Source organism: Schistocerca piceifrons, chromosome 8, assembly GCF_021461385.2.
Source record: "Schistocerca piceifrons isolate TAMUIC-IGC-003096 chromosome 8, iqSchPice1.1, whole genome shotgun sequence".
Classification (NCBI taxonomy): Eukaryota; Metazoa; Arthropoda; class Insecta; order Orthoptera; family Acrididae; genus Schistocerca; species Schistocerca piceifrons.
The window spans coordinates 110,261,596-110,289,419 of NC_060145.1; the positions used below are offsets into that span (position 1 = coordinate 110,261,596).

At 44.6% G+C, this 27,824-nt stretch overlaps 1 protein-coding gene across 1 annotated transcript in view; it reads right to left on the reverse strand.

Moving 5' to 3' along the window:
* LOC124711196 (mitogen-activated protein kinase-binding protein 1) overlaps window positions 1–27,824 on the reverse strand; it is a 378,080-nt gene that overhangs the window by 290,341 nt on the left and 59,915 nt on the right. Inside the window, exon 2 of the mRNA XM_047241126.1 lies at window positions 6,989–7,157. Coding sequence (XP_047097082.1) covers window positions 6,989–7,051 — 63 coding nt within the window. The 5' untranslated portion in view covers window positions 7,052–7,157. The remainder of the gene's footprint in view (window positions 1–6,988; window positions 7,158–27,824) is intronic.

A 27,824-nucleotide genomic window follows, 5' to 3' on the forward strand; every position in this document is an offset into this window, starting at 1 on the left:
TCCAGCAGATGCCGGATCTTGCATCCCCATTAGCCAAGAGCAGTTACAGCGGGACAATGTACGGGTTCAGACTAAAATCCTTGCCACCGATTAAAATACAACGCGTAACACAGGGCTGCGATGTTTCAGCGCTTTACACGAGACTGGGTCAGTTAGTGTGGCTTTTTAAGGCTCTTTACGAAAATGTAATCTGTGTCCTTCTAACACCCACTGTTTTCACTCAATTCTTAAAGTTTCCTATTTTTGAATTTTTCTCATAATATATACTGCAATAGCTCGTAAAGTCGTTCAAGATGATCGGCTGTGAAAAGATCGATACTTCTCGAGTTGTTTAGAAGTACACAAAAACGCAGCACAGTCATTTGAGTAAAAATGTTAAGTGAAACCTGTGTGTAATGGCGTTACCAGGTTGCTTCAAATCAGACTAATAACGGCGACCTCATGAAAAAGATCATGTGTGAATGATCCCGATGTGTTTTGTCACACCTGCGGCTCTCTGACTCTCAAAAGCAGGAGGGGACATATCATTTGTCAAACAAGCGTACCTACCTTATCTCGGTATAAGGTTAGGAGGCCGGGAAAAAGCTTTTGCGCCACATACTGTTTGTCAAACATGTGTTGCAGGTTTGAAGAAATGGACACAAGTCAATCAGAAGTCGTAAAGTTCGGGATTCCAATGGTATGGAGAGAACATGAAAACAATGTCGATGATTGCTATTTTTGTATTGTGGAAGTTGGTGGGCATAACAAGAACAGTATGAAAGGCATTGCTTGCCCAGACTTAAAATCGGCCGTAAGACCACGTGGTCGTAACATTTGCTTGCCTGAACCGCCCACTACTTTAGGATCTACAACATCATGACCGTCAAGTGAAACTTCAGATCGTAATTATGACTGCACACCCACAAAAGGGCAACCAGAGCAGTTTTACACAAGAAGAACTGAACGGCTTGATAAGAGATCTGAGTCTCTCACAAGAAGCAGCTCAAGTTCTGTGGTCTCGATTACAGGAGAAACATTTGCTTACCCCGGGCGCAACATTCTACTCATTTCGATCAAGAAAATCAGAATTTCGTGAGTATTTCATTACAAAAGGCTCTCTTATTTACTGCAAGAATATCGAATGTGTGTTATCGAGATATGGTGTTAAATGTAATATCAATGAATGTATGCTATTTATAGAGTCTAGCGAAAGAACTTCAAAGCCGTACTTCTACACGCTGGAAATTGGTGTGGCTCAGAACCAGCAGCATATCCCGTGCACTTAAACGAAACCTGCGAAAATATGGAAATGCTACTGAAGACAAACTACTCGTAACACCAATGGGTTGTATGTGGAGACCTGAAAGTAATAGGAATGATGCTGGGACAAAAGTCAGGCTTTACGAAGCTCGCTTGTTTCCTGTGTCTCTGGGATAGTCGTGCCCGTGAATCTCATTGGAGTAGAATAGAAAGGCGTAGCAGAACAACAATGAATCCTGAAGAGAAAAAATTGATAAGAGAATCTCTGGTGAAACGAGAGAAAATCATCTCGCCGCCTCTTCATATTAAATTGGAAATCATGAAACAGTTCGTCAAAGTATTGCCTAAAGATGCTGATTGCTACAAGCAGGCCTATATAAGATCCAAATTTTCACTTCTGCCTGAAGCTAAACTTAAAGAAGGATAATCTGTGGGATCGAACACCAGTTTGATGAAATATGAAGTATCTGAAATGTACTAACACAAGAACGACTGGCTTGGACAGGATTTAAGAATGTGCTTAAGAATTTCTTAGAGAATAGGAAAGAGATTTTAAAGCCGTGGTGGAAAATATATTGACAGATTTTAAAACTTTAGGATGCAACATTAGTCTTGAAATCCATTTTCATCATAACCATCTTGACTTTTTCTTGACACTTTAGCTAAGAACTTGGAGAAAGTGCTCATCAAGACGTGAAAGAAATAGAACCACGTTATCAAAGCAAGTGGGATGGAGGGTTGATGGCTGACTACTGTTGGTCTTTAAAAGGAGATAATGTGGAGCTACAGCACAGAAGAAAATCTTGAAGACAAAAGAGGTACTGAAAAAATGGTTCAAATGGCTCTGAGCACTATGGGACTGAACTTCTGAGGTTATCAGTCCCCTGGAACTTAGAACTACTTAAACCTAACTAACCTAAGGACATCGCACATCCATGCCCGAGGCAGAATTCGAACCTCCGACCGTAGCGGTCGCGCGGTTCCAGACTGTAGGGCCTAGAACGGCTCGGCCTAGAACGGCTCGGCCACTCCGGCCGGCACGTACTGAAAAAGTGCTGTCTCTACGTAAGACCTGGAATACGTTGAACTTAAATTGTGATTAGATCCACGACCAAACGAGTGTTGTTTGATTTTGTTTACTGCATACATTTATAAACAGTTGACGGGTTAATAGTATAACTGTAAGTGTCTTTATTAATATAGTAAAATGTCTTAGTAGGGTATAATTATGACATTTTTATAGCATTATTACAGTTTTCTCATACGTGAAAGGCAAAATCTGACTTCATATTCTGCAACAGAGGCCAGCAGTTATTAAAAACCACCCTTCAGGATTAAAAGCCTCGAACAAAAACTTAATTTCGCAGCTCTGTGTAATTAGTCCTGTAAAACGTCGTTTCACAAGGCTCGGGAATGATGTATTCACACGGCTCGGAAATTATTACAGTGTTCCATCGTTCTTAAAAAGGTTAGGCGAAATCCACTAGAGCAGTCTTTAAATTCTGGGCACCCTGACAAAAAGTGGAAGACGACGTGAAATGAGCTGCGCCACCGTGTCGGCGGCAGTAATTTGGCAGATGGGCGGCCGGCCGTGGCAAGCAGCGAGGGAGCGGAGCCGCACACACAGAGCCGCGGCCGCGGTGACTCAAAGCAGCCGCGGCGTGGGCGTGCCTCCCCCGCCGCCGCGTTATGAAATGGGACCGCCGACCGGCAGCCCGCGCGGCCCACAATCGATACGATGCCAGCCTCAGACTCAGACTGCTACTGAACACAGTGCCTGCTTCGGATCAGCATCTCCAGTATGTCGCAAATCTACGAAACTCTTACGAGGCCCCATCTAGTTCCTCTCTGTGCCGAAACTGTCGTCGGTATGCTACGGAATATTCAAACAAGTGGGTGATCAAAACGATCACTTAAAGTTCAATAGTTGATGAAATAAGTTCCTCGGTACAACACACGCAGGTGACAATAGTCAAGACACAGCGATATGCACATATACAGATGGCGGTAGCATCACACACACAAGCGCTCTGCATTGGCGAAGCAGTCATGTCTACTACGGTGATTCATCTGAAAAGGTTCCGTCGTGATTATGGCCGCAAGGCGGGAATTAAAAGACTTTGAACGCTGAATAGCAGCTGGAGCTAGACGCATGGGACATTTCATGTCTGAAATCGTTAGGCAATTCCCTACTTCGAGATTAATAGTGTCAAGAGTGTGCCGAGAATACCAAATTTTAGGCATTACCTCTCGTCACGGATAACGCAGTGGCCGACGGCCACACTTAACGACCGAGAGCAACGGCATTTGCGTAGCGTTATCAGTGCTAAAAGGCAAGCAACATTGCTTGAAATAACCGCAAAAATCAGTGTGGGACGTGTGACGAACGCATCTGTAAGGGACAGTGCAGTTGAATGTGGCGTTAATGGGCTATGGCAGCATACGACCAGCTTCCGCTAACAGCACGACACCGTTTGCAACGCATCTCCTGGGTTCGTGACCATATCGGTTGGACTCTAGACGACTGGAAAACCGTGGCCTGGTCAGATGACTCCCGATTTCAGTTGGTAAGACCTGAATGTTGCGTTCGACTGTGGCGCAGACTCCACGAAACCATGGATTCAGGCTGTCGACAAGGCACTGTGCAACCTGGTGATGCCTTCATAATGGTTTCAGCAGTGTTTACATGGAATGAACTGGGTCCGCTTATCCAACTGAACCGATCATTGACTGCAAATGATTATGTTCGGCTGTTTGGAGACTATTTACTGCCATTCGTAGACTTAATGTTCCCAAACAAGGATGTCATGTCAGCAGGCCACAATTATTCGCAAATGGTTTGAAGAACATTCTTGAGCATTTGAGGCAATGGTTGACCACCCAGAACGCCCGACATGAATCCCATCGAACAGTTATGGGACATAATCGAGAGGTCAGTCTGTGCATAAAATCCCGCAACGGCAAAACTTTCGGAATTATGGGCGGCTATAGACGCAGTATAGCTCAGCATCTCTGAAGGGAACACCCAGCGACTTGTTCATTCCATGCCACGTCGATAGACTGCGCTACGCCGCGTGACAGGAGGCCTCTCATGATATTAGGAGGTATCCCATGACTTTTGTCAGCTCCGTGCAAAGACAAAGACTGAAGATGATTAAAATAGGGTGAACAGCAGTGATACACAAAAAGGCGTGGGTGTGGGCTGGTTTGGAGGTGGGGGGTATCGGATTGTGCAAAGTGAAATTGGCTCTGGACGCCAAGCACCCCAGTTATGCTATAGGTTGTAAAATTTTTAAAGATGAGACACACTACGAGTAGACCGGATGGGTAACTTGTGCAATTCGTAATGAGAAGCTCGTAGAGCCTGTGACGGGCTAACAAGTTCGGCGCATTGTTCCCTGGCGATCAGGCTAAGTGCCGGTCCCTGTAGCTCGCGGCTACATAATGCCGCCCAAATTACACGGCCACACCCAGAGGGGGAGGAGCCCACCCTGCCCCAGCCACGACAATGCCGGACGCGGTCGACAGCCACCGCAGATCGATCCAGGCCAGCGCGGCCGCAGGGAAGTCGCATCCCACAAATTCTGGCTGGCCACTTGCTACTGGCTGACTCTGCTTAAAAAGCAAGCTCTGGGTGTCAACAGAGCAACCCGAACCCTTGTTAAGATCCCTGTTGTCTCCAGTCTGCTTTGTTGACGCTCTTGTGGACAGTCTGTCCTGTGCATGTCGCATGGCACATGCCCCCCCCCCCCCCCCCACACACACACACTCGTCCCTCCATTACCAAACTAACTATTCCTTAATGCCTCAGGATTGGACCTGACAACTAAGCCCTTTGTTAGATATCGATGTAATCTTTCTCAGTCTTCTGAATTTTCGCACACTTCAAAAGCTACCATTTTCCTTATGTCTATACTGATTATCGTCCACGTTTCACTTCCACTCACGACGCTTCACTCCAAATACTTTCAGGAGAAACTGTCTCAGTACTTATATTTATATTCGACGTTAACAATTTTTTCTTTTTCGGGACACTTTTCCTGCTATTCCACATCTTCTCTTACCTCTGCCATCGTCAATCATTTCGGTACTCAAATGGCAAAACTCGTCCACTACTTTTGGTGTCTCGATACATATCTCGCCAAGTTTCATTAGAGTACATTGCGTTACCATTGTTTTATTTTTGTTGATGTTCACCTTAGCTATAACCCCTTTTCAGGACGTTATCCACTCCGTTCAACTCTTCTTCTAAGTCATTTGCCGTCTCTGACAGAATTACAATGTCATTATCAGTGTCAAAGTTTCTATTTAATGCTGTCTCACGCGTCTCCAGTTTGGACGTATCTTTAGAATGTTAGCACGGTTTCAGTTTTATGATTCCAGTGAGTCCACAGATATAAAATTTGGTCGATTTTATCTATTATTCTACTTTTTTGTAAATCTTCGAGAATGCGATATGTCTCATTAATAACACTATTCTCCCACAAGCGTGCTATCTCTCAACGAAAAATAGTGGACTACTACAGTAAAAAGTAAGAAGACATATTGTGACTAATACAAAAACTTTGAAAGTTTATAAAATAGCAGATACCACTTGTACCAACCAAAATTAAATTTTTGAATGTAACCGACTGCTGAAAAGTACAATTATTTACTTAACGAATGAGTAGTAGTTTCAGCATCCAATGGCGATAAATAACGTGTACGTTATGTCTCAAAAGTCAATCAGCATCGCGTACTGTTCGTTTTGAATTTTAAGTAAAAAGTGAGTAAGGAACTATTTTTCTAGAAATCGGCGAAAATAAATCAAGACCCGTTGAAAAAGAAAAACTCATCCAGAACATGAACGACGTTTGCGAAGACCCATTTAGTTAACAAAATTTCTCACTTTCGTTTCAGACAATGAACTACGAGATTACTAAAGGATCGCATTCCGCGGATCCTGTTCCAGATAATAAGACCTTGCAGCAAGTCATTTTACTTAACTGAGGACGCTTTAGTTTGACAAGAGTGACAATCTGAACATTCCCTTGTAAAATGCGATTCAGTAGTCAACTTCAAACGAATGAAAAAATGAAACTCTAACATAACGCTTTTCACAATATTGGGTCCTATTAAGGATTATATTACGCCCGTCAGCTGTGTGTGCTATAGTTGCTCAAGTAACATAGCTGTACAAAAAGGGCAAAAAATACGACCTCTGGGAGCAGACATGAACAGGTCGGACTGCACAGTGGAGATCCACCTAAATTTATTTCCTCATTTCAAACAAAGTAGAGAAAATTTCATAGTTCTATTGATGCAATCTGTATGTCCATTCATTTCCAAAAGTGACAATTACGAATTTGCCCGACCAGCTTTTACCCGTGGGCGATACTTGGGAAAGAAAGCCACGTCAGCTTGTCTCGTCACCCGAGTAACTTGTCGGCCAGAAACTATCAATCTGAAATTAGTTATCCCTAATGAGCATATGATCCTTGACTATGTAGGTATATGAGACGTACGGAGATAGAGCGGTAGCAACAGACTAGTGCCTCGACCTGGGGATCCTAGCTCACAGCTTCAGATCGCGGGCGTTGGAATTCACTAGGGACAGCGTCCTCCGGTGTTAGGTAAACCATAGCACGCCGTAAGTGTAGGATGCAATCTGATAGCGCCACAAGATGAGATCACTCAGAACGACTGGAGCAAGCCGGTGGATGCTGGCGGCTGGAAGAGGGCAGACGCTGGCTGGCTCTGGACTCACCTGGTAGGCGGGCGTGTTCTCCTTGTCGCGGGCGGCGTTGGCCAAGTTCTTGGCGGGGATCATGGCGGTCCGACTGGCGCAGCTCCCGCTACTACCGTTGTGCCATCACAGCCTCCACCACACTCTCTGACAGGACGGAATCCCAGCACGCGAAGCAGATGACGCCGACCTGATGAATGACAGCGGGTTCTAAGGCGAATACTACGGCAAGGACAGCGGTGTTCCGAGGGGCCAGACCAGCATCGAGACAGCTTGCCAAAAGAGCGCCGTGTTCCAATTAGAGGTTCCTCTCGGTGGTATCTGTGCAACGATTTACGAAACCGTGAATAATATGTTTATGGCCGTCTTACATTGGCCCATCGATCCTTCAACTCGGAAGTTTCCCATTTCTAACAAATTTCGGTCGATGGGTTGGTCATCAGTTCCATTACGAGTCATTACATCAGAGTAACAAGAACTTTATTCAGTTGACCAACTGTTGAGAAATCGCCATGGTGCCGCCTTCTCCGATTCATAATGACGATTTAGCACTAAGACATTAAAGATATGGTTTACGAGTCCCATTCATAGAATTTCCAAGCGGGATGTGGTTGAAAAGTCCAAAGTTCATGACCTGCGACTATAAGAATCAGATCAGAATTTCATTCGCCCTTCTCCACTTGCAATGACAACCATTCGTATCCCCAAACTAAAATGTAAAGATTTATAAGAATGTAGGTAATAGAAAATCACCTTCACGTGCTACGAGAAACATTTATTATTAGAAGTTTCTATTGCCATAAAATCGCCAAAGGGAAGTTTTTTAATCACAGAATGTGTGGCGTTTCATGCATGACATTCGGCTCTAATTTATGTAATATCAAAACCGCAATCTGAAATCGTTATATGATATGCACAAAAGTGTACCAGACTCTTCGGCCGACCCAGTGTCATTAATGAGAAATGAGACAGTCTTATGGTATTATTGACCGGGGGCCCTGCCTGGAATAATATTGTCAATATGGAAAGTACAGTGCACGTAATTTGGGCATTCTCACAGAGCGATGTAGCACATTGCTATGAAACGTCTAGTTCCTACGCATAAGTCCTCAAACCTCTCTGCAGAATATCATGGAGTGAGGGCACAGCACACCACCGGTGTTACCATTTCTCAACGACGACAAAATCTTAAGACTGTAGCTCAAAACCACTTATCACAGTCACCCACACGATAAAGCCAGATTCTTCCACAAACCACCGAGGCTCTACTGTTTCTCAAGTACAGCGCAGCATTGAGCATAGGACTGTCTGACGATACAAAAACGTTTTTATTAACGTTACGGCATTAGGAGATTTCATTATATGAGAAGACAGTGACACCAATTTTCAAATTCTTGCAACAAATATGATCGCTTTTGCTTATGTGCATGTAGCTGTACAGAGAACGGAAAAGGTGTTTCGCACCGGTAGCGGCCAATACTCCCATTTTGCTCTTCTTAGGACAGCTATTAGAGATTCGTATGGACTATGCCAATCAATCCTAGACCTTGCAACACATCTCTGAACTGCACCGGTCTATCCGCAAGCAACAAGGATCCAAAACAGCAGAGTCATAATTATAAAACAGAGTCCTACTGGGTCTCGTTGGCTGTATTTTTAATAAATTCTGTGAACTTCAACTGGCCACACACTAGTGGATTTCTGCGACGAGCAAGCTCGGAAAGTCCATGAGTTTTTGTCTAGTTTTTACGTGGTGGCAAGTTTCGATTGCTTCAAGTATGGTGGGGGAATGGACCAACGACCGCATCGAAAAACTTATACAGCTGCACTGCGAAAGATATTGTTTGTGGAAACTGACCCATGAACATTACACGAATAAGAACGTAAAAAAAATGGCTTACGAAAAGATGGTTGTAATATTTGCAGACGGTAATACAGCTGTGGATCAAAGTCTAATGGAAACTAAGCTACAAAACTTGAAATCAGGTTTCGGAAATGAGCTCAAAAAAGTGCAAGCCTCTGAAAGAAGTGGAAAGGGAGAGGGAGTTATATAAACTAAGATTATAACGAACGCCAATAAAAAGTTGTCTGCACTATGTTCATTATTTTACTATCCATAACTTTGTCACGTCCATTACTGTAAGCGCATTTTCAGCTACTGTACATTATAATGACAAAGAAGGTTGTCTTCCTAGCACACCGAACCTTCATGATTCTTACAGGAGTGCCACGATTCTGAATCAGTGCTACATAGCCAGCAGGTGGCTTTCCGGAAATCCAGTTTATCATCCATTTTGTACGATTTGTATTTCGCGCTGTATACGAGTCGTTAGTGTACAAACTGCCAGCGACTTCCACTATTCTCTTCTTACTATTGTGCATATTAACTTCCTCTCGACGATATAAACGTACTTTCAAAACTCAAAAATGTACTGCCCTACGATGTATCGCCACAACTATTGAATTCTCTGTTGATCCATCATGGGCCGAGGACATTAGCTGGTTACGCAATTGTCAATATTAATGTAATTCTCCAACAGCCGCGTAACTAAAATGTTACTTTATTTTGACGACAACCAGTTTCGGCATTCCATTATGCCATCTTCAGGTCCCACATGCATCTTCAGGTCCCATATGCATATCTCAAACGATTATGCCATACAGTGCCATATATCCCTGGGTTTCGTGAATTCAAACCGTTTCACAAGTGCTTCACTTGAAGACTTGATAGCAACTGAGCACGTTCTTGGACTGCAGGTGTGCTCAGTTGTTATCAAGTCTTCGAGTGAAGGAAACACTCGTGAAACGGTTTGAATTCACGAAACCCAGGGATATATGGCACTGTATGGCATCGTCGTTTATTTTGAGATATGCATATGGGAACTGAAGATGGCATGGTGGAATGCCGAAACTGGTTGTCGTAAAAAAAAAACTAACATTTTAGTTACACGAGTTTTTGAGAATTTCATTAATATTGCCAACTATTGAAACCTGTCGCCCGTGTACCGACGAGCACGCATCACAGTCCTGCGTTCGCCAACGAGTCACGAAAATCCGGCGATTTGCCCCACACACGGCAGGACCGATCTCCGGACAGATCTGAGACACAGCAGCCAACCGGCGCAGCGGGCACGTTAGTAGAAACCGACGGGCCTGAGATCCTCAGGTCCGCGGTTCTGACCCGTCGCAGAAATTTGCTCCCAGAATTTTCCAAACAAATAACAAATCTAAGTCTTCCATTGTCGTCTCCTACTACTAATTTCCGGCCTTCGTTTCATTCCGCAGCATTACGCTAGACGTTTCAACGATGTGGTTTACTTGTAATCGCATATTAATGCAATTATGGCTATTGTGATGTGTTTAACCACCGAGGGTAGCCAAGAAGTAAATGTCCCTGAAATTCCTAAGAATCATCCAGTGACGATACTTTCCTGCAGAAAACGACGTCGTCAGCGAACAGCCTGAGAGTTTTGCGGACCCCAAAAGATGAAGGTTGTTTATACTGAAAATTTGGCTGGCCCTACTAGATTACATTTCCTTGAGGCCCACCTGCCGTTGCTTTCGTTTACGGACATCTCTTGTTCTATCAACCAGAAATTCCTTGAGCCAATCTGCTGAAGATTGTTGGCCGTGGCTGTATCCTGCCTGGGCAGCAGCAGCAGACCGGTTTAACGGTGGCCTCTTATCGCAGGTGACTTGGCGGCGGAAACGGCCAGTATCGCAGCGACCCGCTAACGCCGGCGACACGGGCCACCTGCCACCTGCCACCAACCCGCGAACGCAGCGTCACTGCTCCTGACCCGATTCCTACCACACGCCCACTTAATGTAGGCCTAGTGCACACCGCTAACTCCTGTCGTCTCTCGCGAAGTCACATAAAGAACATTCGATAATGTTGTTGTTTCTGTTGTGGTCTTCAGCGGGAAGACTGGTTTGATGCAGCTCTCCATGCTACTCTATCGTGTCCGAGCTTCATCTCCAAATAACTGCTGCAACTTATTTCCTTCTGAATCTGCTTACTGTATTAATTTCTCGGTCTCCCATTACAACATTTATCCCCCTCCCCCCTACACATACACACACTTCCCTCGAGTACTAAACTGGTGATCCCGTGATGTCTCAGAATGTGTCCTATCAAGCGTTCCCTCTTCCAGTCACGTTGCGCCACAAATTTCTCTTCTCCCCTATTCTATTCAGTACCTCCTCATTAGTTACGTGATCGACTCGTCTAATCTTCAGAATTCTTCTGTAGCACCAGATTTAAATAGCTTCTATTCTCTTCTTGTCTAAGCTGTTTAACTTCAGAAATTCGAAGTCTTTCTCTAAGTCTACAATGCTATAAACGCAGGTCTGCCTTTCCTGAACCTATCGGCCTACACCCAAACCTCCAGATGTCAGACGCTCAGATCGATAACGAACACTGCATACATGGCTACACTACACACCAAAACTTTCAGAAACGACTTCCTGACATTTAAATCTATACTCGAAGTTAACAAATTTCTTTTCTTCAGAAACGCTTTCCTTGCCGTTGCCAGTCTACATTTTATATCCTCTCTACTTCGACCATCATCAGTTATTTTACTCCACAAATAGTAAAACTCATCTACTACTTTAAGTGTCTCATTTCCTAACCGAATTCCCTCAGCAACACTTGATTTAATTCGACTACATTTCATTATCCTTGTTTTGCTTTTGTTGATGTTCGTCTTATATTCTCCTTTCAATACACTTTCCACTCCGTTCAAATGCTCTTCTAAATCCTTTGTTGTCTCTGGCATAATTACCGTGTCATCAAACCTCAAAGCTTATATTTCTTCCAGCTGAACTTCAATTCCTATTCCAAAATTTTCTTTGGTTTCCTTTACTGCTTGTTCAATGTACATACTGAAAGACGTCGGGAATAGGCTACAACCCTGTCTCACTCCCTTCTCAACCACTGGTTCCCTTTGACGCTCCTCGATTCTTGTAACTGCCGTCTGGTTTATGTACAAGTTGTAAATACCCTTTCCCTCCCTGTATTTTACCTGTGGTAACTTCAGAATTCCGAAGTCTTTCTCTGAGTCTACAATGCCATAAACGCAGGTTTGCCTTTCCTGAACCTATCGGCTAACACCCAAACCTCCAGATGTCAGACGCTCAGATCGGTACCGAACACTGCATGTCGATAGAGTATCAACCAAAACATCGATTTACGTGTTGTCGCCCAGCAGAACGTGCATAAACGGTAATTACAAAAATGCCAGAACTACGGAGCACAGGAAAACCGTATGTGCCAGTAGCTCCGTCGTAAATCTCTTCTGTGTGAGTTGGCAGGCCGTGCGGACCTCGTACGAAACGTACCGCGTTCAGTCCCTACCGGGGACAATTTTCTTCTCTCTTTACTCCTGAAACTGTTATATGGGAGAACAATTTCCTGACACGTAAAAGGACTTTTCAGAGTCTGTAGCAATGTTCTGTTGGCAGTCTGCTTCTGCTTCATTAGCTGAACGTTGCGTACTTATTGTTGATATTATTATTACTTCTGCAAATGTGATGCAATTGTTTCTTTATTTTTCTCTTCTGACTCTATATCCCGTGAAACTCTATAGGTCTACTACCTCCCAAGAAATGACGTGAAAGCATATTGCCTAAAGAAAATTGCTGTAAACCCCAAACAGCCCTATAATGTGTCATAAACACATTTTCACGCGTAATACAGTAAAAAAAAAGTCCTCATTGTGTTTTCAACCCAGGACCCTTTGTACGACGATCCGGCGCTCTACCAACTTCCCCACGGAAGCTACACGTAGCAGTTACTCACAGATATGCTTTTCCTGTGCTCTATAAATCTGGTGTTACTTTTAATTAACGTTTACGCCCGTTCTGTTGGACGGCAGTACGTAGCACGAACTAAATTGGAGTTTTGGTTGATACTCTCTATCGACATGCAACGTTTGGTACCGATCTGAGTGTCTGACATCTGGAGCTTTGAGTGTAAGGTAAGTCGCAACGTCAGTATTGCCTAGCGTGTTCCAACATTTATCCGGAGTCCAAACTGACCTTCCCTGATGTCAGTTTCTACCAGGTTTTCCATTCTTTTGTAAAGAATTCGTATTAAACTGAGAGTCTGATAAAGTTCACACATGTCAGCACCTGGTTTCTTTGGAACTGGAATTATTAATTCTCTTCTAAGTGCGCAAGTATATCGCCTCTTTCATTCACTATAGACGTACATGATTCATAAATAGATAATGATTATGACGACGACGACGACGACTCTGATGTGGTGGTGGTTATTATTTTGATGGATATTATTATTATTATTATTATTATTATTATTTTGAAGATAATGATGATGCCACAATAATGGTGATGGATTTCAGGTGCCCAACAACACCGTCAACAGCGCCCTTAGTGTAGTCAGCATGCAGATCTCGTGGTGGGGAGGGTTACTTATATCTATTGCAAAACCTGCGTTTATTATACGCTAACCGAAGAGACTGAAAAATCAATGAATAAAAATGTGTAACATCTTATTAGAACTACTCACTTACACCTCGTTGACAACATTTGCCCACCACTTTCGATATGAAGCCTGTAACTTCACAGAATTTTAAAACTTGTTACACTGGTGTCGGTTTGATGGTGACGTTTGATTTTTGGGGCGCTCAACTGCGCGGTCATCAGCGGCCGTACGAAGTCCCAATTTTTTCACAGTCCAATTTTTTACACAGTCGAATCAAGCCACTGGCACGAATGATGATGAGGAGGAGGATGAAACGATGAGGACAAGCCAAACACCCGGGCAGAGAAAGTCCCCAACGGCCTGGAATCGAACTCGGGACCCCGTGATCCAGAGGCAACAACGCTAGTCACTAGACCACGAGCTGCGGACACTGGTGTCGGTGTTAGTGAGGATGGTGGACAGGTCTCCAGACAAACTAAGGGTTGCCTTTATGTCAGCACATAAAACACACGCAGTTAAAATATGCTGAACCGAAGGTGGAATACTACAATCTTCACATACAGGTGCAATTCCCACCGGAGTAGGAAACCGAGAGCGAATACATGTGCCATATTCTCAGTCTAGTTAGTAGCATTGCCTCAAGCGATATGGTAGGCATGAATTCCGCTAAGCCTGGGACGGCATTTAGTTTTGTCGCTTCGAAACACTCATTTTGATACGCACGAAGGATGCATCTTCCTGGGGTTTATACACTGTATTGGCTGCGCTGCGTGAAGGTTGTAGAAAAGACGACTTGTCATTTAGCCGTTCTGAAAATTTTATTTATGGTTCAAATGGCTCTGAGCACTATGGGACTTAACATCTGTGGCCATCAGTCCCCTAGAACTTAGAACTACTTAAACCTAACTAACCTAAGGACATCACACACATCCATGTCCGAGGCAGGATTCGAACCTGCGACCGTAGCGGTCATGCGGTTCCAGACTGAAGCGCCTAGAACCGCACGGCCACACCGGCCGGCGTAAATTTCATTTAATCCACAGTGCTCTACTAAGCTGGTCCTACTGGTAGTGGTACACCCCTGTATTACTCTGACCACACAACTGACGGTTAAAGTTCGTAGGGGGATCTGCAACTTGATGTGGACTCCGGACCAATGTGTAACTTGACTTTTTTCATATTAATCATCGCCGAAGATGTAAAGTGATTAGTGACAAAAAATCCTGGCACTGCCGTGGATTAAATCCATAACCTTTAGATTTTTAGTCAGAAACCCTTCCAGCGACTGAGCCTCTTCACAAAATATTCGTGAAAGTTAAGCGCACAAATTCAATTCTTATGCGTGCTGCATCAGTTTTTAGTCAGTTTACTACTCCATGCTCACTTGCAGACATGGGGGACGAACTATGAAGACTATGACTGGTGCAATACAAAACGATCCCGTCATTAGTAATGACTAGCGAGCATGCTTGCAACGACTGAGGTATGCAAGCCAGCAGCCATACAGCAGAGGTTCGTCGCTGAGTTCAGACAACAGTGCTTGTTAAAGATAGATGACCCTGGAGGGGAAAGCAAATCTCCGCGCCCCGAATAAGTTCACCAAGTAGAGTAGAGTTGAGATGCTTAAAGACAACGACTCTGGAATAAAGAGGCAACGTTGACGAGCGGTTCATGGTAGCAATTCTGATATTCGATTTTCTCTCCACATTTTACAATCATTAACTATTCAATGATCTATCATGGTAGTAGTTCCTGCCACCGATGAGTTCGATTTCGTGTCTTGTCTTTCAAAAAAGATTTCTATAAGCAAAAATACTAGCTTTCGGTCGTTGCGCTTTTTAAATCCTGTGGGTTTATCTGCAGTTCATTAAAGATACAAAATGTTTTTCGACCCACGCCAGATCTCCATATCTTAGGCTCAAGCAGCGCTGGCAGGTTATGAGGAGTGTACTTCGTCGGAATTATCGCACAGCGCTGCCTCGCATCAACGGTTGCTGCAGACAGTGCCTGACGGTTATTCACCTCGTTGCACATCTTCAATGCGTGTTTTTACTTGCTTACAACAGGACAAGGCCACCGCCGTTTCGCGGATCTCACTTTTGCTACACGCGTCGATGCTGCGGCCACGGTCGGCGCGCAACAAATGTTTCGTAGCCACGAGAGAGGCGGGCCAGCCGTTGATGTAGTGCGGACGGCGTACAAGAAGTGAAATCCGGGAGATTACATCTGCACCTTTACAAGTTACGCGTCAGCGAGCGTGAAATACGGGCCGGGGCCGTTAACACTTTGGAAGACTTCGGAGAGTCACTTTCGTGGCTGGGCCGAAGGTCAGTCTGACGAGGAAACCCCGCGGACCACTTTACCACACAGCCTCGCAACAGGTACGAAGTATGGAAGCTAATTAAAAGTCTTGTGGCGTCGATCTAATTACACACCGACATTCAACGTCTTTGCTCGTCGAAAGGAAAGTGAAACTGTCCTCCTTGTACATTTACGTGTTTTTTTTTACACGCTCGCGAGTTTTTCTCGGTCGGTACGCTGCCAATTCCACAAGGAGACTAGTCATTTCCTGTCTTTCCAAGCCTGCTTTGCGTTATATAACTTTCCACTGACGACTTCTCGACAACACTAGGATAGATATCCTCGGGAATGTCATCCTTCACTAACGGCTAATGGAAAAGACACTACCTCATCACGTGTTACAATCCACTCAGTAAAAGACCTTTCACATGACAGCGAAGCTGCGGAATCGTAAAGGTAACGAGAATACATTGTAAAAGTGGTTTAGATTTTCCACAATCTCCACACTTCACAATACGCCGTGTATCCATAAGACACTCTATGAATCATTCCTGAGATTTATTCAGATCTGAGAGATCTGTAGCCTTGCAGCTCAACAAATGAGTAAGATGTCGGGTGAGGCATGAGCTATTTATGTTAGCGTGGTGTCCTGGCAGTGGTCGGCGCAGCGAACCGAGTGCAAAACGGCAATGCAAGGGTTTTGGTTTCGCCTCCCTATGTGAAAACTGTTTTATTTTAATTTTTAGGTTACTTACATTACAAATAAACCTAAATAATGCTCAACATATTGCATTTATAAACACTTCCATAAAAGCCATGAAAAGCAAAAATAAAAGGAAACTTTGGGATTGCGAATAAAATTCCAAGGAAGGACTGTACTTACAGCGCCTACGAGGGCTCTTGTAAATAATCACACCAACGCCTGTAAATTATCAACTGTAAAAGAATAAAAGATTTCGTATACGTCTTACTATTCCTTCCTGGAAATTTGTTTGAAATCTCAAATTTTCCTTTGACCTTCCTTTTCCTGCCTTTTACGAGAATATTAATAAATACAATATACTGACCATTATTTATATGAAGTGCAAAGAAAGTAAATATTGAGAATAAAAAAAAGTGTCCGCATAGGGAGTCGGCCTGAGGATCCTTCCATTACCTTTCTGCAATCTTCGCACTGCGTCAACCGCTCCCTTGGAAGTACACTAAAATAAAAGCCTCGTGCCTCACCCGACCCGCGCCAAAAATGCTATTTTTTTTTCCTAAACAATTGGCCATCTGGAGCTCCTTCCGTTACTATTAATGCCGGGCAAGCCCTGCATATACCGCAAATTTGGATGATATCGGTAATGACGAGTAGGCGCGGTCCCATTGTGAATGCATTTTAAGCGAAAACGCAATTGGCACATTTCATCATAGGGACTTTGTACACGTGTGTACGCAGTCGTTGGCTTTCAGGTGATGCACGAGTGGATTCGCACGGCCTTGCATTTGCCGTGTAAACACACCGTGCTCCGTGACATCACGGCCATTTGTGGCGACACCCGTCATTAAGCGCGCTCATACGCATCCAAAAGGCGCACGCCGCGTTGTTCCAGCGCTCACCTGTACACCCCAGCAATTATCAAAATGTGCTGCGCGGCCTGTCAAGGAATGAAACATTCGTGCTGATGGAGGAGGGCCCGACGAAATATGTTTTCCCAACGGATTTATCTTTAAGGCTGGACCGTGAATCGAATCTAGACAACTGCCATTTGGGGAAAACATTCTACCTTGCGAACGCACCACCCTATCGCTCCGCAACGACTGCCGGAAGGCTTTATTCTACAACTATTTCTTTCCCGCTTGGTAGAGACAGAACACTCTCGTATTAACTGAAAAGCCAATAAAATTATGAATTATACGCAGTAATCTACACGGTCCAGTCACATTAATGTGACCATCACCTATGTTCAACATCAAAGTGCAATAACCACTCACAAATGGCAGGTGGCGGCACTAGCAGCGGAGGGTATTTCAAGCGAGTTGATTGGAGGTGGAAAGGAATGCGATCGTTTAAAGGTTTCTTGAAATTATTGCAACCTGTCGCCTTTGGTGTTGTTCTTCAATTTTTTTTTATTATTCCATTACCGGTTTCGAACTGCTTGTAAAATGCAGCACAATTAACGTCACTGGAAAACATTCATTATGTTTTCCAGAATATTGTGTGCACCAACATCCAACCAACGGATACCAATCACTGTAAGTAAAGCAGCAAAATCTCTCTCATAATGTTAATAATTCTCGCAACACTCAGTGCTTACAAGTTTCGTTTATACGTCTTGCCACAGCTACACGACTCCCACACTGCTGCATACAATTAATGTATGTACCATCTGATGAATCGCTAGGTGGTTCGAAACCGGTAAAGGAATAACAAAAAAGTTGAAGAACAAAACGAAAGGCGACTGGTTGCAGTAATGTCATGAACCCTTATTCATCAGAATCGCAGTGTTCCTCATCCATACTGGATAAAATTTTTAATGCAATCGTTGTCGTAATGAGGAAACGGAGCGATTGATTTCACTTCCAAAAGGGCATGATCACTGGCTTTGAGGCCAAGAATGGAAGCGTTTCCGATACGGCTAAGTTTGTAAACTGTCAGCGTGGCACTGTGGTTGAAATATACCGTGCATGGCAAAGTGGCGCTATCCGAAACCGGAGCCGAGGTAACTCTGGTGCAACACGGACCATAGATGACAGGGTTGAACGACGGCTGCGCAGATGCGCGCGGGCGAATAGATGAGCAACTGTTGAGCTACTGACTGCCCAGATGAAACAAGGGGCTCCCAACAACGTCACCTCAACGACCGTTCAGCAAATATTGCTCCGTATGTGCCTCCGCAGCAGGCGCCTGGTTCGTACATCCACGGTGGCTGCTGTTCGTCGGCGACGAAGTCAGGAATTTGCACGGCAATATCACAACACGACGTTTACTGAGTGACGACAACTGACCTCCTCAGTTGAATCACGTTTTATGCTCCATCCGGCAGTTGTTCGTTGACATGTACGGCGTGCAGCGTTTGAAAGCAAATAACCTGCACCTCGGGTCGTCATTGTCCGCGAAATGTTTTCGTGATATTTCCTGGCTGATTTCGTCATTCTGGAAGCCGCAGTGGATCAACGCAAGCGTGCATCTATCCTTGGCGACCATATCCACCTCCAAATGCAGTTAGGTTTTTCCTCGGCACGATGGCATCTACCAGCAGGACAATGCAAAGTATCACACACCTCGCAGTGTACGTGCGTTGTTCGAAGAGCACCAGAATCATTTACCGCGCTCCCCTGGCTACCAAACTCCCCAGATTTAAAACTAATCGAGAATCTGCGGGACCACCTCGATCTGGTCGTTCGCGCCTTGGATCCTCAAGCGAGTCGGCATGGCCTCTCGGCACCTTCCAGAATCTCAGTGAATTTCGTCCAGCACGCCTCACAACTCTCGGCGCAGCGAAAGGTGGTTGTTCAGACTAGAAGTAGTAATATTAGTAGTAGCAGTAGAAGTGCAGCGTTTCGCATAGTGACCGAATTTAAAAATTTAAAATGGTGCCATACTCTACTCTTTAAGAGGTATAATCTTTTGCTAAAGGTTTAAGGCAACAAGCAAGTATTATAGCTACTTAGATACTGCGTATATGTTTTGAAGCAGCGTAACTCCCGGCGCGGCAAATCACCTAGACTATATGTATCAAGTATTTGGCAATGAGTGCACTTGCGACTTGCAACAAACTGTACACCTAATTTCAAACCTTTACGAAACTTTTTCTCGCTGAAACCCACACAAAATTATGAAACGAAATAAGTTTACCACTTACTACATTTCCACTGTTCACGCAGTAAAACTTCAGTATCATCATGACGCTTTAGTTTATCAGTTCTTTACATATAACTCTACTCTCAACACATTTCGCAAGCACTATCCACGTATACCAATGAACGGACTGGATTCCCCTCATTTACAAGTTCGCGAAGACACTGTGTTCACAATTGTTGTGCTAAGTGAAATACTGATAATGGTGAATAAACACTTGGGCTTTATGTCCCGTAAATTTTACTGTTACCACATTTGTATGGGTTTACAAGAACGCTGTGGCTTTCGTGGCCACTCGTTGACGTATTGCTCGTGTTCGTCTCGGGATCTTCGGAGCCACACAGAGTGTGGTCCTCCGTACCCATCAATATGAAGGTCATCGAACACAAGCAGTAATGTAGGCTGGGATAGTTGGAGCAATCATCCGTTGCCGATCATGCACTGCGTCAAATCGACCACAGAATGAAATTCCTGGACACGCAGGTTCTCGCTGCGGAGAAGAGCTACCACGTCCGTCTGTTTAGGGAAGCCATTGAATTTCATAAGCGTGACAACAGTTATAAAAAAGAAGGAAGTCTGAAGACAAATGGCTCCTGGATTCTTGTGCTGCAGCGAACGACCATTAAAAGTAACAACGAGGTGATGATCACGGTAAAGCCCTCGGACGTTGGCGCATCAACTATATACAGTCTTCGGCTGTGAGGCTGACTCCAGTCCGCCAACAGCAATGGTGGGTGAATCTTTCACAATGCCAGACACTCGTGCTGACGAAATATCACAAAAACCATCAAACAAAAGTCGGATGGAGAGCCCGAGGCAAAAGGTCAACGACAATTTTTTTAGAGTCCGCCTCCACAACTCAGTCACCATGTTTGGCTACTATGCAAAGGACCCGGGTTCGATTCCTGATACTGCAAGAGATTCTCCTTGGCGGGAAGACTGGTATGGCGTGCTCTCAGTCTTATGAGAGCAAGAGGACCTAACTGACTGAGAAGCAGCGGTTCCTGTATCGAGTAAGACGACGACAACCAGGAGACCCGTGTGCTGATCAGATGCCCCTCCATACTGCGAGGAGGACAGGACAGAACAGTCGGTCGGTCGTTTGGTTCCGATTGCCCCTCCTCGGGCAGAACGTGGAGTGTTGCTTTTAATACTTTGAGACAGTTTGTTGCTATTATAGTTCTTAAAGTAATTGTACTGCATGTACTTTTTATTTCTACATTTCTCTGAATTTTAATTTCTTCGACGTACTTAGCCCCGATGCCAGCAATAATAATAATAATAATAATAATAATAATAATCATCATCATCATCCACACGTTAAAAGTGAGAAAGACTCCTATTTAGATTTTGGGAGGGAGGGTAAGTTAACTGTTACACACCTCCCCCCCCCCCCCCATGCACCTTAAAAAAAAAAACGATCCGCGCTAGGAATGTTGATATTTTTAGAAATATCGGGCGGGAATCCGACATATCAATATTTAAAAAAGATCGGTATCGGCTCTCGATGTATCACAGAAAAAATCGACATATCGGCGAAAAAATATCGTCGACCCTGCCTATAAATATATCGGCTGCTCATTGTAAATATACTGCTCGTTTCAGAGCTGTATATTTAAGTATTTATTTATTGTTAGATATTCTGTACGTCAACAAGCTAGCAACGTGCCTGTCTCCCTTAGAAGAAAAACTGAAAGGAAAACGATGCACGTTCACGCTTGGCGATAAACACTTTGCTAACAATGGCAACTGCAATAAAAGTTGTCTGATGGGTCCATCGTTCAGTTTCGACACACACCGGATTTGTGCGTAACACTTCGTGTGTTTTCCAATTCTGCAAACGACAGCGACTTAGCAGTTGTGGTGCCAAAACTACGTGGTGAGGCAAAGCTGTTACAGTTTCTGCTGGTAGCGCCGAGCGCCGATTACGTCGGGCATTTTCCCCTCACACTTCTCCGCCCACCGCAACGACCAATCTCGTCATTTCGATTTTTGTTCATCATTTTCAGCAACTGTTTTTGAAGAACTTCGATGTAAAGAAATAGCACTCTAGTTGCGTTAAAAGTTGTTTTCTGACGCAACTGACGTGCTGCTTCTTCACATCGGAAATCTCGTTATTCACACCGCCACCCCCCTGGATAATCAGATTTTTTTCTTTGCGCCACCTATTGCTTCACACAGTCAAAGAGTAAGACTGGATGAAAGCTCAAAAAGTGGTAAGACTCCTTCATGCAGTGAAAGTAAAATTATGGCCTACTACAATTTGAAAAGAAAAACTTCAAATATTTTCCAAAAATTGTGAAAAAAAAATATGAAATAATGTCGGCACTCGATGTTACCCTTTTGACATCGATATATCGCGAGGGAAAATGTAGTCGATTCGTATATCGATATTTCATCGATAAATATCGATATTTTGTAAACAGCGCTAATCCTCGCATGCGTGGAAGCTCGAATGCGCCGGGTAGCTACACCACATAGCCGGGAGGACTGGACGAGACGTGGCAAATAGCTCCTTGGCAGCCCGGCGTGGCGAGGCCGGTCATTAGCTGGCGCTACCTGGCAACAGCGCGCCAGGCCGCAGGTACGTCACGGCGGGCGGGGCGCAGCCGCCACTCAGCTCACCACGCGCCTCGACGCCCTCACTGCGCCTCTAAGACCAGCCTCCGGGGCCAAGCATGTCACGAGCCTGGTCCAGTGCGCTGCTCTTCTGCAGCCTCTCCTACTGTCTCGCTTCCATCACCTAACCACCGACTCGCCTTACCACATTACGATTCATTCATTCACATCGACATCCGTACTCTGCAAACCACTGTGAAGTGCATGAAACACGGTACATCCCACTGTACCAGTCAACAGGACTTTGCCCTGTTCCATTCGCATAAGGAGCGAAGGAAGTATTACTGATTGAAGCGTGTGTGCGCGCGAGCGCACTGCAATTTATCCAATATTGGACTCACGATAACTACGGAATCGAGGCGCCGGAAATTGTAATCTATTCCTAGAGTCACAATTTGAAGCCGGTTCTTGACACTTTGTAAGTATCGTCTACCAATTCAATTTCTTCACATCTCAGTGGCACACTCCCATCGGTTAAAGTAGTCTGTAACCATTCGCACTGCCCTTCTCTGTATAAGTTCAATATCCCCTGTTAGACATATTTGGTAATTAACAAATGGTTCAAATGGCTCTGAGCACTATGGGACTCAACACGTGAGGTCATTAGTCCCCTAGAACTTAGAACTACTTAAACCTAACTAACCTAAGGACATCACACACACCCATGCCCGAGGCAGGATTCGAACCTGCGACCGTAGCGACCGCCAATTTGCGGTTTTTTTCCCGATTCCACAACACTATGCACTGAACGCTTGTTTTAAAGCAATGTTTTGGTTTGATACATTGCGTTCATAAGAAGAACAACACCAAAAATGCAACAGGAGTGTAATATGTAGGAAATTGTCCACGCGACCTGCCACTGATGATGCCTTGCAGAAAATAAAGGCGAAACGCGTATGGCACTAAAATTGTGTTTTATTCAGTTGCTGTCAGACGGTCCATAAGTAAAAATTATTAATATACCGTAAAATTATGTTCTAATAACAATACTTACGGCTTTTTTTTTTCAACCGAACTATGCACAGTTTATCTATATTCTGGATTAGGTCGCACTCGAGTAATCGCAAGCTTCTTCCAGTTCAATTTTGATAGCCGGCTAGACTCCTCCAGAGAAACTGGTACACCTGCCTAATATCGTGTAGGGCCCCAGGGAACACGCAAAAGTGCCGCACCACGACGTGGCATGGACTCGGCTAATGTCTGAAGTAATGCTGGAGGGAAATGACACCATGAATCCTGCAGGACTGTCCATAAATCCTTAAGAACACGAGGGGCTGGAAATGTCTTCTAAACAGCACGTTGCAAGGCATCCCAGATATGTTCAATAATGCTCATGTTTGGGGAGTTTGGTGGCCAGCGGCAGTGTTTAAACTGAGAAGAGTGTTCCTGGAGTAGCATTCTGGACGTGTAGGGTGTCTCACTGTCCTCCTGGAATTGCCGAAGTCAGTCGCAATGGTCATGACTGGATGCAGGTGATCAGACCGGATGTTTATGTATGTGTCACCTGCCAGAGTTGTATCTATACGTATCGGGGTCCCATATCACTACAACTGCACCCGCCTCGCACAATTACAGAGCCTCCACGCGCTTGAACACTTCCCCTGCTGACACGTAGGGTCCATGGATTCATGAGGTTGTCTCCATACTCGTACACGTCCGTCCGTTCGATACAATTTGAAACGCAGGAACACGTTTCCAGTCATGAACAGTAAAATACCGGTGTTGGCGGGCCCAGATTAGGCATAAAGCTTTGCGTCGTGCAGTCATCGAGGGTACACGGGTGCGCCTTATGCCCTGAAAGCCCATATCGATGATGTTTCGCTGAATGGTTCGCACGCTGACATTTGTTGATGGCCCAGCATTGAAATCTGCTGCAATCTGCGGAAGGGTTGCGCTTCTGTCACGTTGAACGATTCTCTTCGGTCGTCATTGGTACCGTTCTTGCAGAATCTTTTTCCGGCCGCAGCGATGTCGGAGATATGTTTTACCGGATTCCTTATATTTATGGTACACTCGTGAAATGACCGTACGGGAAAATCTCCTCTTCATCGCTACCTCGGAGATGCTGTGTCCCACGGCTCGTGCGCCGATTGTAACATCAGGTTCAGACTCACTAAAATCTTGATAATCTGCCTCTCTAGCAGCAGTAACCGATCTAACAACTGCGCCAGGCACATACTGTCTTACATAGGCGCTGCCGACCGCAGCTCCGTATTCTGCCTGTTTACATACCTCTGTATTTGAATATACATGCCCATACAAGTTTCTTTGGCCCTTCAGTGTGAACAGCAGTAGCCTGCCACTGTTGGCTCCCACTGTGTTGGCGTTCCCTCAGCGCAAAGAATTTTGTCTGCCAGTTCACAAACAGCAAACATGTCCGCTCTGGAAACCGACGACACAACTTTTTCGCTACGTGCTGTTTTACACACAAAACGGAATCATCACAACCAGAAATCTGATACCGTATTATCAACATACATATTACGTTACTAGTGAATTTTTACTCGTCTGCAATAGCCTTTAAATTTCACGCCAGCACAATCTCAGTACTAATAAAAGAAATGTTGTTGCGTAATATGCTACGCAAGTTAAGTGGGTTGACGACCCCGAAGGTACCCTAACAGCCATGGTCGTGCTGGGGGGGGGGGGGGGGGAGTGGTTATGGTCTTCCCTTCCTTAGACCTGTGAACTCCATGGGCCTTTCCCGTTTTAAGAGTTCAATCCAGAAATGGGAGTTTTCATAGGTACATTACTGGAAGTGTGGCAATGTCTGCATTTAATGAATAAAACGTATAGTACCTTGCCTGTCCTGCTGTTCTTGACACATCCTACAGATCTCATACAGTGCAACCTTTTCTTCACATGGGAAGAGTACAAGCAGTACAACAAGTAGATGGTCTGTTTCATGAGGGCAAGCAGTGGTTTAATGTAAATAAGATGAAAATTAAACGAAACACTAAGCAGAGATGAGACATTGTCTCTGTGCCGTTCTACCACTTGGTAAGAGAGAAGCTGTTAAACATGTGTGCTTCACGCTTTCACAGCCCCTACCTAAAATGCATTATAAACAATCAGTATTACGCATTATTTCACAGCCATATCTATGGACTGCTGCCACGCGGCCACTCCGAAAGTCTCAGGAACATGCTGCTGCTACAAAACAAACCTGCGAGGAACAATATTTGTAGGGGGCGCAATTTTAATCAATCTCTGTTAGAGTTCTGACTTCTTACAGCCAATATCTGTTCTAGTGCAGCCTTCCCGTGAAGCTGAACGGTAATATTCGTAGGAAGAGACGTCAAATTCACCATTTAGGCTCTCTGAATAAGGACAGGCCGAGGCGTAGATTGACGAAGGCGCAAGGTAGTTACTGGTGCCGGCCGGGGTGGCCGAGCGGTTCTAGGCGCTACAGTCTGGAACCGCGCGACCGCTACGGTCGCAGGTTCGAATCCTGCCTCGGGCATGGATTTGTGTGACGTCCTTAGGTTAGTTAGGTTTAAGTAGTTCTAAGTTCTTGGGGACTTATGACCTTAGAAGTTAAGTCCCATAGTGCTCAGAGACATTCGAACGATTTGAAGTTACTAGTCTCCATGAAAATGTTTGGCCTGCTAGCAAAAAATGGTTCAAATGGCTCTGAGCACTATGGGACTGAACTGCTGCGGTCATCAGTCCCCTAGAACTTAAAACTACTTAAACCTAACTAACCTAAGGACATCAGACACATCCATGCCCGAGGCAGGATTCGAACCCGCGACCGCAGCGGTCGCGCGGTTCCAGACTGAAACGCCTAGAACTGCTCGGCCACCAGCGGCCGGCCCTGCTAGTAAATCTTACTAGAGAAGCCGTTGACACAGTATGAAGACCTAAAAAACATTGTTTATGCTTCAGATATGATTTTCCTCCCATAGTGATAGAACATTCACTACCTCATTGAACTCGATGCTTCAACACTACCTGCGCCGCCTGAAACATGTGACTTCAAAATCACTCCACAAACGCCGTAAAGTTGGCAGTATGACTTGACAAACAAGCGAGAACGAGAGGCGCATCGTCCTCTGAACCAATTACATCGCAACAAAAGTCGGTTCCGGCGTAGACCCACGTTGCCGGCTTCTGTATGTTGTGCGCGACCGCCTGCTTCTGTGTTGTGCTGTGTTACCGCATCAACTACAGTTTCTGTTCATTAAAGAATGTCACGAAAATGAAGTCGTTCACCAAGTGACAATGCGTTGCGCCCTGTTGTGCCGTTAAATAGTTAGGCATTGGAATTTCTACAGATAACAAGTGAGTTTACCAGCAAGGAAAAGAATCTGTTTCTTTTCATGAACATGCGTCTATTCCTGCTGGTAATGTTTTAGAGAGCGTACCTCGAATACTACCCTCTGTGGAGAAAACGTGTTTTTAAGTAAACCTGGAAAGAAAAGAAAGCAGTCTCGTCCAGTTACAGATCATCTTTCGTTTCAAACCGATCCAACTCGTCGGCACATTTACGGATATTATAGCAGGAAAGAATACCCCACAACAGCGAAGTTGCCAATTTCTTTAAAAGATTGTGAACTTTTCTCAGGGGGGAAAACATACTTAAAAAAGGCGTTACAGAGCATGGGCTTCCATCTTAAAAAGGTAAGACGGACGAAAACAGTTACTCGAAAAAGCTCACGTCGTTGCGGCTCGTGGTATTTTCTTACATAAAAAAGATATACATTAAGTTATATAGTAGATGAAACCCGGGTCAACGCTGGAAATCAGTTGATAAATGTTGAACAGATGATATTTCAAATAACAGCGGTCATCAGCCAACAGGAAGAGGATACCAATCAGTTGTGGCCCTTGTAGATTTTTCAAAAGGTTTTGTGTGTGAAGGACTTTAGTTTTTCGATCGAGAAAAACCAGTGACTATCGCGAGGATATGGACTACCCACGACATATGCAGTGGTAAAAAAAAAAAAAAGGTTGCCCCAGTTTCGTTTTCCGACAGTGTTTGTAACGTATAATGCATCTTAAAACCATACTGTGATTTTCAACTAAACTCCAGAAACTAGTAACAGCAAAGAAACTATGATGCAGTGGTTGCAGGCGAAAGACAAATGGCTCTGAGCACTATGGGACTTAACATCTGAGGTCATCAGTCCCCTAGAACTTAGAACTACTTAAACCTAACTAACCTAAGGACAACACACACATCCATGCCCGAGGCAGGATTCGAACCTGCGACCGTAGCGGCCGTCGGTTCCAGACTGAAGCGCCTAGAACCGCTAAGCCACAGCGGACGGCGGCGAAAGACATTGCTGCGGAATTTGCACGACAAAGCCGTTATATTCGTTTGTGAAATAAAATAAATCTGTGACACCTACATAAGACTTACAATTGACATAACAAGCTTTTTACAATAACACACGCGGAATGGCTGCTACGTGAAAGTCTTGCTACTGTAGACGCCACTTATTGGAGCAAGAAAGTAGACCATGTTGGTGAACTCATACGAGAATCGCAGGCTATAGACTGAATTATAAATGACAACGAACACTTAACGATTTCTCTTGATGGTGGTGACAACGATGATGACAACAGTTTTGGGCGCCGATTCCGATGACAGAGAAGGAGAAATGGATGAAACTGTGCCACTGACAACGTAAAATGGTGAG